Here is a 14,007-nt window from a genome sequence, read left to right as displayed (position 1 = left end):
TGAGGAGTTCTGCTCTTGATTTTGCAGGGGCTGCCTCTAGAGCTCTGTGTTTTATTTGCAGAAAGAAGCTTAACTATTAATACTTTGCTGCTTGCTTTGAACTTGCATTTCACAGCCTGGCCCTTTTTTTTCTCAATGTTGCTACTTTGCTTTCAAGATGTAGAGGCCTACTGGCCAGATAGACACATGAAAGAGCCTTGCCTAGGAGTTTAGTCACAGCTGTCATCATTTGTGTCCAGGAGCCATGGGCTTCAGCTTGCCCGGTTTAATTGGCACTACCTGTTTTTCTTTTTTTTAATCAGTAGTGGTAAGAATGGTAAGATGGGTGGTTCTGGGAAGGGTTACTGAGGAAATGGTCTGTTTTGCTTGTAAAAAGAATGTTTCTATTAACTCAGACATTTAGAAATTCACTTATTCTCAGAGATATTAAGTCATGGGTGTAGGAAAAGGATGGGAGTTTAAGAAGTGAAAGAGACCACCTCGACCTGAATGAATGAATGAATTGTGAATTTTTAATAATTCACAGTTGTGTTCACTTGTGAATTATTAATAATGTATATAACAACTAAGTGTGCGGAGGGTCTCAAAGTATAGTTTGTGGATGCGCGGGTGATCCGGCTGTGACATCTGCCACACCATAGATCAAAGTGTAGTTTGTGGTACACCTGCATTGGAGTCTCCAATTCGCTTTGCGAGTCATTCTTTTTTTTTGAGATGGAGTCTTACTCTGTTGCCCAGGCTGGAGTGCAGTGGCGTGATCTTGGCTCACTACAACCTCCGCCTCCCAGGTTCAGGCAGTTCTCTGCCTCAGCCTCCTAAGTAGCTGGGGTTGCAGGCGCCCGCCACTACGCCTGGCTAATTTTTTTGTATTTTTAGTAGAGATGGGGTTTCACCATACTGGCCAGGCTGGTCTTGAACTCCTGACCTCGTGAACCACACACCTCAGCCTCCCACGGGTCATTCTTAAGCACAGTAAAGCTTAGGACTCAGGGTGTTCCAGCTTGTATAGAAGGAAGAAGTACAGTGGACTGCAATGCCTGCTTTAAGGATATTAGGGAAACAAGAAAAGAAACTTGTGCCAGGCCACTGGGTATAAAGTTTTATGACCCGAGGATGGAAGGAAATTAGAAACAGGGATTGTAAGGCCAACAGGGAGAAAAGCAGAGCAAGTATTCAACAATTTTGCTAGACAGTACATGTAATCAGTTGTAGTTTAACACTGGACATGCATGTGTGATGTAATTTTTGAAGTTATGAAAGTGTAAGCAATCTTTTGTTCCGAGTTTACCCCTGGATGCTGTGGGCAATGAGGGATGAGCCTGGTGCAATGAAGAAGTAAATTGCTGCATAGCATGGTGCCTCAGGCCTGGAGCTCTTTACATCCTTTAGAGCTGGATTAAGAGATGCTGTGTTAGCTCCAGCAAAGGTCACTAGGAGTCTTTGGGTTAAATTTTTTTTTTTTTAATCCACAAATTCTTGTAGTTCACTGAACTTCTTTAAGAGGAGGAAAGCCCAACTTGGGGTCAATAAATGGTATAGTAAATATTTGTTCAAGTTCTAAAATGGACTATCATTTTAAAGAGTTGATTAGCAAAGTTGAAAATACCTGATATTCTCCATGGTTTGTATCTGTGGGAGATGTTTGGTGGAATGGTCAGGAGGAAGAGATGGAAAGAGTGCCATTGCCTTAAAAAAAAGAACAGCCCTGGCCGGGTGTGGTGGCTCACGCCTGTAATCCCAGCACTTTGGGAGGCCGAGGTGGGCAGATCACCTGAGGTCGGGAGTTCAAGACCAGCCTGGCCAACATGGCGAAACCCTGTCTCTACTAAAAAAAATACAAAAATTAGCCAGGCTCAGTGGCTTGCACCTGTAATCCCAGCTACTCGGGAGACTGAGACAGGAGAATTGCTTGAACCCAGGAGGTGGAGATTGCAGTGAGCCGAGATTGCACCATTGCACTCCAGCCTGGGCAACAAAGCAAGACTCCAGCTAAAAAAAAAAAAAAAAAAAAAAAGAACAGCCTCTTACCAGCTCTGCTGGGTTCTAAAAGATGAATAGGTTGCCTACCCTGATGTCAAGGAGCTCACAGTGTAATGGATGTGACAGATGAACAACAGTGTTGAAGTGCAGTGCACTTTATGCTAGAGGTGCCATGGGAGTTTGGAGGAGGAAAAGATTATCTTGTTGGTGAGTTTATAAACCAGTGCCAAAGTGATGATGCCTCTGTGTGATGCTAATAGGTCAGCAGTTACACCATCACTCTTCCTAAGTCTCTAGACTAGAGGCTCATATTTTTTGAATCTCCTGTACAAAGACATTTTTAACTTGAGTGAATATATCATAGAAAAATATGTATGCTTCCAAATCTCATTCAGTTGAACATTTCCAAAACATCTGGTACATAATGTCTGAGAATGCCCAGGTCCTCCTGGAGGCTGGTTATAGCTATGGTGAGGCGTTGCAGTCATGAAGAGGGAGTGGGTCCTTGCCTGCCTGCCCTACAGTGAGCAATCCCTACAAGCATTGTTATTCAGGTTGTCTTGCTTTTTGTCTTTTGAAATGTTTGGATTTGGGATGTTTTGGAAATTTCCCCATCCAAAATTTTTGGAAGATAGGGATGGGGATGGGAATGATCCCTGTTCCTTATTTTTTATTTTTTATTTTTTTGATACAGGGTCTCGCTTTGTTGCCTAGACTGGAGTGCAGTGGTGCTATCATGGCTTACTGCAGTCTCCACCTCCCAGGCTCAAGCAATCCTCCCACCTCAGCCTCCCGAGTAGCTGGGACTACAGGTGCACACCACCATGCCTGGCTAATTTTTGTATTGTTTTGTAGAGATGGGGGTCCCACTTTGTTGCCCAGGCTGGTCTCAAACTCCTGGGCTCAAATGATCCACCTGCCTCAACCTCCCAAAGTGCTGGCAAGATTACAGGCGTGAGCCACTGCACTCAGCCAATTCCTGTTCCTTTGAAATGGAGTCTCGCTCTGTGGCCCAGGCTGGAGTGCAGTGGCATGATCTAGGCTCACTGCAAGCTCCACCTCCCGGGTTCATGCCATTCTCCTGCCTCAGCCTCCTGAGTAGCTGGGACTACAGGCGCCCGCCACCACGCCCGGCTAATTTTTTGTATTTTTAGCAGAGGCAGGGTTTCACCGTGTTGGCCAGGATAGTCTTGATCTCCTGACCTCGTGATCCGCCCGCCTCAGCCTCCCAAAGTGCTGGGATTACAGGCGTGAGCCACCGCGCCCAGCCCAATTCCTGTTCTTAAAGAGACTATAACCAGTAAAGTTCATTTAGTGGAGTTCTGGCTCTACTGTATTTGTTACCAGAAAGAGGTTCTGATCCCAACCCCAAGGGAGTGTTCACGGGCCTTGCACAAGAATGAATTTGGGGGAAGCCCATAAAGGGAAAGCAAGTTTATTAAGAGAGCAAAGGAATAAAAGAATGGGCTGTTCGACTGAGTATACTTACAGTTATTTCTTCATTATATGCTAAACAATGGGTGGATTACTCATGAGTGTTCCAAGAAAGGTACAGGCAGTTCCCAGAACTGAGGGTTCCTCTCCACTTTAGACCCTATAGGGTCTAAAGTTCAGACACTGCCTGGCATTTTTAAGTTGTCATGGCACTGGTGGGAGTGTCTTTTCGCATGCTAATGAATTATGAGTAGCATATAATGAGCAGTAAGGATGACCAGAGAGGTCACTTTCATCACTGTTTTGGATTTGGTGGGTTTTGGCTGGTGTCTTTACTGTATTCTGTTTTATCAGCAAGGTCCTTGTGACTTGTATCTTGTGCCGACCCCTATCTCATCCTGTGACTAAGAACGCCTAACCTCCTGGGAATGTAGCCCCATAGGTCTCAGCTTTGTTTTATCAAGTCCCTATTTATGATGGAGTCACTGTGGTTTGAACACTTCTGACACAGTGGCTCCCAAACCTGGCAAATCAGCAAAATTTCCTTAAAATCCATCTGTCTATCTATCAATCTATCTATCTATCTATCTATCTATCTATCTATCTATCTATCTATCTATGAGACAGAGTCTTGCTATGTCGCTTAGGCTGGAGTGCAGTGGCGTGATCATAGCTCACTGCAGCCTTGAACTCCTGGGCTCAAGCCATCCTCTCACCTCAGCCTCCCTGGTAGCTGGGACTACAGGTACACACCACCATGTACAGCTAATTTTTAATTTGTTTGTAGAGATGGGGTCTCACTACTCTCTATTTTCCCAGACTGATTTTGAACCCCTGGCCTCAAGGGATCCTCTTCCCTTGGCTTCCCTGGGTGCAGAGGTTACAGGCATGAGCCACTGGGCCTGACTGTTGTTTGTTTTTAAGATGATTATGATTAGGATGAGAAGCCAGGTTTAGGAATCCTGATAGAAAAGCAGTGGTTCTTTAGCAGAGGCTTCCATCATAATCATCTGATCAGCATTCTGAATTTGCCATTGCCCTAAACCCACGGAGTTTTAATTCTGTAGGTTTGGGGTCAAACAGAACTATTTGAAAATAGCTCCTTGCTGATTTGGATGCCTAATAATAGTGGAAACTCTCTGACCCACAGCAGTGATTTTTAAACATCTTTCATCCTACCTCCTGTCAACAAAAAAATTTTGAGCAGGCATTTCCCCAATATATGCATGTTTTATTTATTTATGAATTATATATGTGTACTTCTGTATGATATGCAAACACAGATGTTTTAAAATAATGAGGTACAAATAAATGTCATTGAAAGTTCTAATATTTTTATCTCGTTCCCCCAGTGGATACACTGAAGATCCCATTGTGTAGAACACTGAGAGAAAGAACAGGGCCAGTGGTTCCGTAATTGACCCCAACTCTTATTTAGCTGCTACTATCACGGGTAGCTGTCTGAAACAGAATCACTGGTTCCCACCCCAACCAAAGCACTCCTACTCCATTCCTTAATTTATGCAGTCATTCAACACATGTATAGGTTTAGCAGACCTAATCCCCAAATCCCAAATCCAAAATGCTCCAAATTGTGAAATATGATACTCAAAGGAAGTGTTCATTGGAACATTTGACATTTGGGATTTTTGGACTTGGGACGCTCAACTGGTTAAGTACCTGCAAATATTCCCAAATCCAAAGAAATCCAAAATCCAAAACACTTCTGGTCCCAAGCATTTCAGATAAGGGATACTCAACCCATATTGTGCAAAGCGTTGAATGAGGGGCTAGGGATATAGTTGTGCACATGGTCTTTGATCTCAAGGACCTAGGTTATGCCCGCATAAACATTAAACAAATGATTACTTAATAATAAATTACTATAATTTTGATGGATGCTAAAAAGTGTGAACTCAAAAGTACCTGAGACAAGTCTCAAAGAAAGTTTAGAAAGTTTATTTTGCCAAAGTTAAGGATGTACCCATGACAGGGTTTCAGGAGGTTCCGATGACGTGCCCGAGGTGGTCAGGGTACAGCTTGCTTTTATACATTTTTGGGGAGACATAATACATCAATCAATACATGTAAGATTTACATTGGTTCAATCTGGAAGGGTGGAACAATTTGAGGGCGGGGGTAGGACGGCTTGCAGGTCATAGGTAGATTTATAAATTTTCTGATTTGTAACTGGTCAAAATAATTATTATCAATAGGAATGTCTGGGATATGTTAAGGGGTTGTGGAGACCAAGGTTTTATCATGTAGATGAAGCTTCCAAGTAGCAGGTTTCAGAGAGAATAGATGGTAAATGTTTCTTTTTTTTTTTTTTTTTTTTGCCAGGTCATTCAACATTTATTCAACCAAAAATACTAAGTCAGCTCTATACAAACTAATGGAAGGATACAGCTATGCAAATACAGAAGAACACTAAACTGTTACATGACAGATGTATGAGGTAGGTATTATTTTCATGCACGTCCGTGTGAAGAGACCACCACACAGGCTTTGTGTGAGCAACATGGCTGTTTATTTCACCTGGGTGCAGGCGGGCTGAGTCCGAAAAGAGAGTCAGTGAAGGGAGATAAGGGTGGGACCGTTTTATAGGATTTGGGTAGGTAAAGGAAAATTACAGTCAAAGGGGGTTTGTTCTCTGGTGGGTAGGAGTGGGGGTCGCAAGGTGCTCAGTGGGCAGGAGTGGGGGTCGCAAGGTGCTCAGTGGGGGTGCTTTTGAGCCAGGATGAGCCAGGAAAAGGACTTTCACAAGGTAATGTCATCAGTTAAGGCAAGGACCGGCCATTTACACTTCTTTTGTGGTGGAATGTCATCAGTTAAGGTGGGGCAGGGCATATTCACTTCTTTTGTGATTCTTCAGTTACTTCAGGCCATCTGGGCCTATACGTGCAAGTCACAGGGGATGCGATGGCTTGGCTTGAGCTCAGAGGCCTGACATTCCTGCCTTCTTATATTAATAAGAAAAATAAAACAAAATAGTGTTGAAGTGTTGGGGCGGCAAAAATTTTTGGGGGGTGATATGGAGAGAGAATGGGCGATGTTTCTCAGGGCTGCTTCAAGCGGGATTAGGGTCGGCGTGGGAACCTAGATTGGGAGAGATTAAGATTTTAGTTTCCTGACTCGGGACATGTCGAGTAAAGCTAATTTGCCAGTCCTGGGTGGGGGCAAATCCTCGAGCTTGATGTGTAGGGAAGGAAGGGGGCCTGAATAATCCCTGAGGAATAGTAGAATAGCAGATGGAACACTGAGAAATTATTTCCTTGAGGATAGATTTCCATGATGGAAAGGAAATGAGAGGTTCTGAAAGGCGGGCTAGTGGCTTGTACTATAGCATAGCCTGCCTTTGCTGGTGTGTGGCGATTAGGCCTGGTGGAACTGCCATCAATAAATCAAGCGTGATCAGGGTGAGGAACAGGAAAGATATGGTAAATGTTTCTTATCAGGCCTTAGGTCTGTGTTGATGTTAGTGCCGGTCGGCTCTTCCTGAATTCCAAAAAAGAGGAGGGCATAATGAGGCATGTCTGACCCCCACTTCCATCACAGCCTGAAACAGTTTTTCAGCTTAACTTTGGAATGCCTTTGGCCTAGAGGAGGTGTCCTTTCAGATGGTTGGGAGGTCTCAGAATTTTGTTTTTGATTTCTGAAAGTATATATATATATAACCTGAGAATGACCTCTTCTGGAGGGTTTGAGAAATCTGTAATTTGGAGGCAGGAGTGTCATTGAAGGAAAGCTAGAAAATTTCAGATCTGGAGGACAGAGGTGGAAATCCCATAGCACAAGATGAAACTGAAGATGTGAGCAGAGACCAGGGATCACATGGGCCTAGTAGACCATGTTAAGGAATTTGATCTTTATTTTGAGGGCAAGGTAATCCATTGAAGGATCTAAGGGAGAGTGACAGGGCCAGATTTTCATCTCAAAAAGATCACTTAAAGGTGCAGCAGGTTGTATCAATTCTTTTCCTTCTTTCTCTTTTTGAGATAGGGTCTCATTCTGTCACCCAGGCTGGAGTGCAGTGATGTGATCATGGCTCACTTCTGCCTCAACCTCCTGGGCTAAAGCCATCCTTCTACCTTGGTCTCCCCAATAGCTGGGACTACAGGCATGCACCACCACACCTGGCTCATTTTTAATTTTTTTTGTAGACATGGGGTCTCACTATGTTGCACAGGCTGCTGTCAAACTCCAGGGCTCAAGTGATCCTCCCACCTCAGCCTCCCAAGGTGCTGGGATTGTAGGTATGAGCCACTGCACCCAGCCTATTCTCTCCTTTCTTATCTTTTGCTTGTATTTAGAAACCTTTGCTTTTACAGTTGCCCTCAGATTACACTCCCCTTTTCCCCACTTTCTATGAACTCTTACAAGTCCTCCAAGATTTATCTCTGTTGTTACCTTCTTGGTGAAGCCTTTTCTTATTCTCTCCTCCAAACATCCACACTCTTTAGAGCTAATGTATTTTATGTATGTATTTTTTAATTTATATGGTATACGTGCTGCTGAAGCGAGCACTAGAGCTAACCTCTATAAAGGCACTTTGTAGGTTTTATTGCAGTGTACCTATTTTGGTAAATTGGGGGAGGACAGTTGCAGAAAATAGAATTCCTTGAAATCTTCATGGCACGGTATCATTTGGTTTCTTTGGTTTGTTCAAGCTCCTGCCTTATTTTACTTATTCCTTTCTTATTATAACGAATTCTGCACTGTTTGTGTGTGTTTTTAATTTACATAAATGCTGTCTTTTATCGACTTTACACTTTTTACTTTTTAAAATTAGGACGAGTTGTAAACATCTACTCATTTTCCTTTGTGTATCTGTAGTCTTTTGCTTCTAACCAGTGCTTTTGTTCCACAGTCTGAATTCATCATATTTTACCTATTCTCACTTTCAGTGGTGGCCACCCAAATCCTTTCACCTTCCCTGTATCACAAACGATGCTGTAATGGGCAGCCTTGTATACATCCTTTACGGACCTGTGTGAGAATTTCTGTGGGATGTGAACATCCAAGATCAGAATTCTGGGGTTGGAAAGCGATGGTGTGCTTATTTAGCCAGATCCTGGCTGTTGCTCCCTCGAATGGCTGCACTGACTGTGTGTTCATCACAGTGCAAGAGTCTCTGTAGCCCCATGTCCCCAACAACACTGGGCATGTTTTGATCAATTGAGTAGCTTCAAAGCGGTATTACACTGCTGTTTAATTTTCATTTCTCTGGTTACTAGTGGGTTGAGGATCTCAGTAAATTTGTTGTCATGTGATTATTCACATTGCCTATCATGCCTTTGTCTACTTTTCTGTTGAGTTACTCTCATTTTCCTGTTGCCTTGCAAAACTTTCTTGTATCCTTGCAAAACTTTCTTGTTGCCTTGCAAAAGCCTAGGTGGAAGGATGGCTTGAGCCAAGGAGGTTGAGGCTGCTGTGAGCCAGGATCATGTCACTGTACTCCAGCCTGGGTGACAGAATGAGACCCTATCTCAAAAAGAAAAAGAAAAAGAAGAGAAAGAGTAGATACAGTTTGCTGCACCCTTAGGTGATCTTTTTGAGTTGCAAATCTGGCCCTGTCACTTGTATAATCTCAATGTTAGTTATCTGTAAGTTTTAGATATTGAAAACATTGTCTCCTAGTAATCTGAACAGAAATGTGTAACAATTTTGCCACACATTAATTCTTCTATATTATCTTAACAGCTTTATTTTCCATCCTGAGTCTATTTTTTAGTCTAATGATATTGAGTAGATACTTAATTATGTCAGTCTATTATGTCAGTTTTTAAACTCCAATGTTCATCTTTTCTTGATTTATGCTACCAACTTTATTATGTATTACATTCTTATAAGTAGATGAGTCTGTTTCTGACGCTTGCTCTCTGTTCTGTTCTACTTGTCCATTTAAATGTTCTTGCTCGAAATTGTTTCTATGACAGTGGCTTTGCAGTACATCCATGGATTTGGTTGGGACACTCCCTCCCCTACTTCTACTTTTCTTCTCTTTCTCAACGTTTATTTAGTTATTTGTGGACCTTTATTTTTCCATGTAGATTATAGAGGTTTTCAGAGATCCTCAGAAAACCCAACTGAAATCTTACTTGAGGTTAATTTGGGGGAGAATTGAGATTTTATGATAATAAACCACCCTTCCCAAAAGTATAGACTGTCTCCCCAATTATTCTTCTCATCTTATATGTTCTTTAGACTAATTTAAAACTTTTTCTTTATTTTTTTATTAAATAAGATTATCAATACTTTATAGATTTTTATGCTATTGTGAATTAAATCTTATTTTTGAATTCTGTTTTTCTAGTGAGTTTTCCTTGTCTAGAGAAATGTTCTTGATTTTAATTTATTCGCTATGCTGTGTTTCTCAAGAGCAGAGGCTGCATCTTTTGTCTCTGTATTCCCAGTGTTTAAAACATTGCATGGTAAGTGATCAATGAATGTTTGTTTGTTGAATGAATGAATGAATGAGCAGGATACATAAAGCAGAATGGGCTGCTATGATATTTGGGTCCATATAGAGGCTTCATGGCAACATCCACGACAGTTCCAGTAGACACCCCACCACAAGGACCAAGGGAAGGGGCAGCCAATTCCTTTACATGGCTATCTTCCTCGGTGTGATCAATTAATTCCCCAAAGTGGCTCAATTAGCCTTAGTTGGTACCCTCCCCAGTTTTCCTCAGACCACATAGATGTTTTTGAACATAGCTTTTTGCTATTTACTATGGCTTCTTCTGGACACCCACTCTTAGCTCAAATTTACACATGCATTTTGGAAGCCTTCACTGCCAGAGTGGTGGTCAGACTAAAAAGCTTGACTTGGGTCTCCAAGCCATAGTTATGAAGTACCATAGGATTGGTTGTCTTCCTGGTACTTTCTTCTCCTCAGAAATGAAGCAAGCACTTAGACCTCTTAACTGCTGATGAGCTGAGCTTGGATCCCTAAAAGCGGAAAAGAGAATTTGAATACCAAGACCCAGCTCCCCTTAGGACTGGAGCAAGATTGGACACAGGTATAGGTGCTCTTGGTAATGTTAGACAAAGGCAAAGGCAACACACAAGGAAAGTTAGGCTTTTAAAATGACAGTTCATTTATTTTACAAAAATTGTACTGAGTGCAATATAAAGGCCTTTCACAGTCTGACTCCTGCCTTCATTCCCAGGCTTCCCCTTGGTCACTATCTTTTTCTGTCTCTACCATACATGCTTTGTGCTCAAGCCATACCTGATTGTTTGTCAAACCATTATATGCCAGTTCTTTTTTTATTCCTGGATCTTGCTAGACAGTATTCTCTGTGTCTAAAATGCTCTTCCTACCTTTCTCTATTTATCAAACCTCTATTAATTCTTTTCAATGATGAATTCATGTTGCCTTATCTCTGAAACTTTTCCTGACTTCTCCAAGTAGAATGGTTATCTTTCATTCTGTGGCACCTTAACGTATTCAGTATAGCCTTCTGTTAGTACATTTTTAATGCTGTGATATTGTAACTAATTTATTTTTATTTTCTTGTCTGCTTATTTTCCATTGCAAGCTTCTTAAGATTTGGGACCATACATTCTCTGTCTTTGTGACTGAAAGCTGAGCATAGCTTCTAGTATGCAGTAGGTGATCAGTTAGCAAATAATTGATTAAGTTGAACAAATAATTGAGTAAGTTCACCATGAAGAGAATGAGATTTTGATCCTATACTGGTCATGTGGTTCTAGAAAAGCAACTAATCTTTCTATTCATCCGTAAAATAAATTTATATATGTATTTGCTGAATTGTGAAGATGTTATATTAGTCATCTTGGGTTGCTGTAACCAAATCCCATAGGCTGGTTGGCTCAAACAACAGACGCTTATTTCTCACAGTTCTGGAGGCTAGTAAGTCCAAGATCAAGATGCCAATAGATTTGACTCATGATGGGGGCTCTCTTCCTGGCTTGCAGATGGCTGCCTTCTCATATTCTGCAGAGAGAAAGGTCTAGTGTCTCTTCCTCTAGTTATAAGGGCACTAATCCCATCAAGGGGGATCTACCCTCCTGACCTCATCTAAGCACAATTATTTTCCAAATGCCCCACCTCCCAATACCATTGCATTGAGGTTAGAGCTTCCTATGTGAATGGGAGGGTGGAGGAAAGAACACAAACATTCAGTTTATTACATATCTTATAAAATATTATGAATCTGGTTAAAGTATTTTCAAAGAAATGTTTTAACTATGGAGACCAGATGAGTGAACAATGAACCTTGCCATAAATATGACAGCAGAGAAAAAATGACTATCCTTGATATGGTTTGGCTATGTCCCCACCCAAATCTCAACTTGAATTGTATCTCCCAGAATTCCCACATGTTATGGGAGGGACCCACGGGGAGGTAATTGAATCTGAAATGCTCTTCCTATCTTTCTGTGCTTATTTATCAGTCCTCTGCTAATTCTTTTCAATGATTGATTCAATGATGAATTCCCATGCTATTCTCATGATAGTGAATTAAGTCTCACGAGATCTGATGGGTTTATCAGGGGTTTGCACCTTTACTTCTCTCTCATTTTCTCTTGCCACTGCCATGTAAGCAGTGCCTTTTGCCTCCCACCATGATTCTGAGGCCTCCCCAGCCATGTGCAACTGTAAGTCCAGTTAAACCTCTTTTTCTTCCCAGTCTTGGATATGTCTTTATCAGCAGTATGAAAACTGACTAATACAGTAAATTGGTACCAGTGGAGTGGGGCGCTGCTGAAAAGATACCTGAAAATGTGGAAGCGACTTTGGAACTGGGTAACAGGTAGAGGTTGAAACAGTTTGGAGGGCTCAGAAGAAGACAAGAAAATGTGGGAAAGTTTGGAACTTCCTAAAGACTTGTTGAATGGCTTTGACAAAAATGCTGATACTGCTATGGACAATAAGGTCCAGGCTGAGGTGGTCTCAGATGGAGATGAGGAACTTGTAGGGAACTGGAGCAAAGATGACTGTTGTTATGTTTTAGCAAAGAGACTGGTGGCATTTTGCCCCTACCACAGAGATTTGTGGAACTTTGAACTTGAGAGAGATGATTTAGGGTATCTGGCTGAAGAAATTTCTAAGCAGCAAAGCATTCAAGAGGTGATTTGGGTGCTGTTAAATGCATTTCATTTTAAAAGGGAAACAGCATAAAAATTTGGAAAATTTGCAGCCAGTTGATGCAGCAGAAGAGAGAAACCTGTTTTTTGAGGAGAAATTCAAGCTGGCTGCAGAAATTTGCATAAGTTACAGGGAGCTGAATGTTAATCTCCAAGACAATGGGGAAAATGTCTCCAGGGCATGTCACAGGTCTTCATGGCAGCCCCTCCCATCACAGACCCTGAAGACTAGGAGGAAAAAATGGTTTTGTGGGCCAGACCCAGGGTCCCCATGCTGTGTGCAGCCTAGGGACTTGGTGCCCTGCATCCCAGCTGCTCCAGCCATTGCTAAAAGGGCCGAGGTACAGCTCTGCCCATGGTTTCAGAGGGTGCAAGCCCCAAACCTTGGCAGCTTCCATGTGGTGTTGAGCCTGCAGGTGCATGGAAGTCAAGAATTGAGGTTTGGGAACCTCCATCTAGATTTCAGAAGATGTATGGAATCACCTGGATGCTCAGGCAAAAGTTTGCTCCAGGGGCAGAGCCTTCATGGAGAACCTCTGCTAGGGCAGTGTGAAGGGAAATGTGGGGTTGGAGCCCCCACACAGAATCCCTACTGGGGCACCACCTAGTGGAGCTGTGCGAGGAAGGCCACCGTCTTTCAGACCCCAGCATGGTAGATCCACCGACAGCTTGTACCGTGCACCTGGAAAAGCCACAGACCCTAAACGCCAGCCCGTGAAAGCAGCCAGGAATGGGGACTATACCCTGTGAAGCCACAGGGGCAGAGCTGCCCAAGACTAAGGGAATCTACCTCTTGCATCATTGTGACCTGGATGTGAGACATGGAGTCAGAGGAGATCATTTTGGAACGTTATAATTGGACTGCCTCGCTGGATTTTGGACTTGCATGGGGCTTGTAACGCCTTTGTTGTGGGCAGTTTCTCCCATTTGGAATGGCTGTATTTACCCAATACCTGTACCCCCATTGTATGTAGGAAGTAACTAGCTTGCTTTTGAGTTTACAGGATCATGGGTAGAAGGGACTTGCCTTGTCTCAGATGAGACTTTGGACTACGGACTTTTGGGTTAATGCTGAGATGAGTTAAGACTTTGGGGGACTGTTTGGAAGGCATGATTGGTTTTGAAATGTGAGAACATGAGATTTGGAGGGGCCAGGGGCAGAATGATATGGTTTGGCTGTGCCCCCACCCAAATCTCAACTTGAATTGTTATCTCCCAGAATTCCCAGGTGTTGTGGGAGGGACCCAGGGGGAGGTAATTGAATCATGGGGGCCGGTCTTTCCCATGCTATTTTTGTGATAGTGAATAAGTCTCAGGAGATCTGATGGGTTTATCAGGGGTTTCTGCTTTTGTTTCTCTCTCATTGTCTCTTGCCGCTGCCATATAAGAAGTACCTTTTGCCTCCCACTGTGATTCTGAGGCCTCCCCAGCCATGTGCGACTGTAAGTCCAATTAAACCTCTTTTTCTCCTCA

The 14,007-nt window shown here is 42.7% G+C and overlaps 1 protein-coding gene across 1 annotated transcript in view; it reads left to right on the top strand.

Annotated features, from left to right (window-relative positions):
• Positions 1-14,007, top strand: part of LOC134810637 (uncharacterized) — a 25,983-nt gene extending 11,976 nt beyond the window's left edge. The window contains exons 3-4 of the mRNA XM_063815954.1: positions 5,758-5,872; positions 12,078-14,007. Coding sequence (XP_063672024.1) covers positions 5,758-5,848 — 91 coding nt within the window. The 3' untranslated portion in view covers positions 5,849-5,872; positions 12,078-14,007. The remainder of the gene's footprint in view (positions 1-5,757; positions 5,873-12,077) is intronic.

Source organism: Pan troglodytes, chromosome 6 (assembly GCF_028858775.2).
Source record: "Pan troglodytes isolate AG18354 chromosome 6, NHGRI_mPanTro3-v2.0_pri, whole genome shotgun sequence".
Lineage (NCBI taxonomy): Eukaryota > Metazoa > Chordata > Mammalia > Primates > Hominidae > Pan > Pan troglodytes.
Note: the sequence above shows the minus strand (reverse complement) of the source record. Positions and strands in the feature narration are given on the sequence as shown.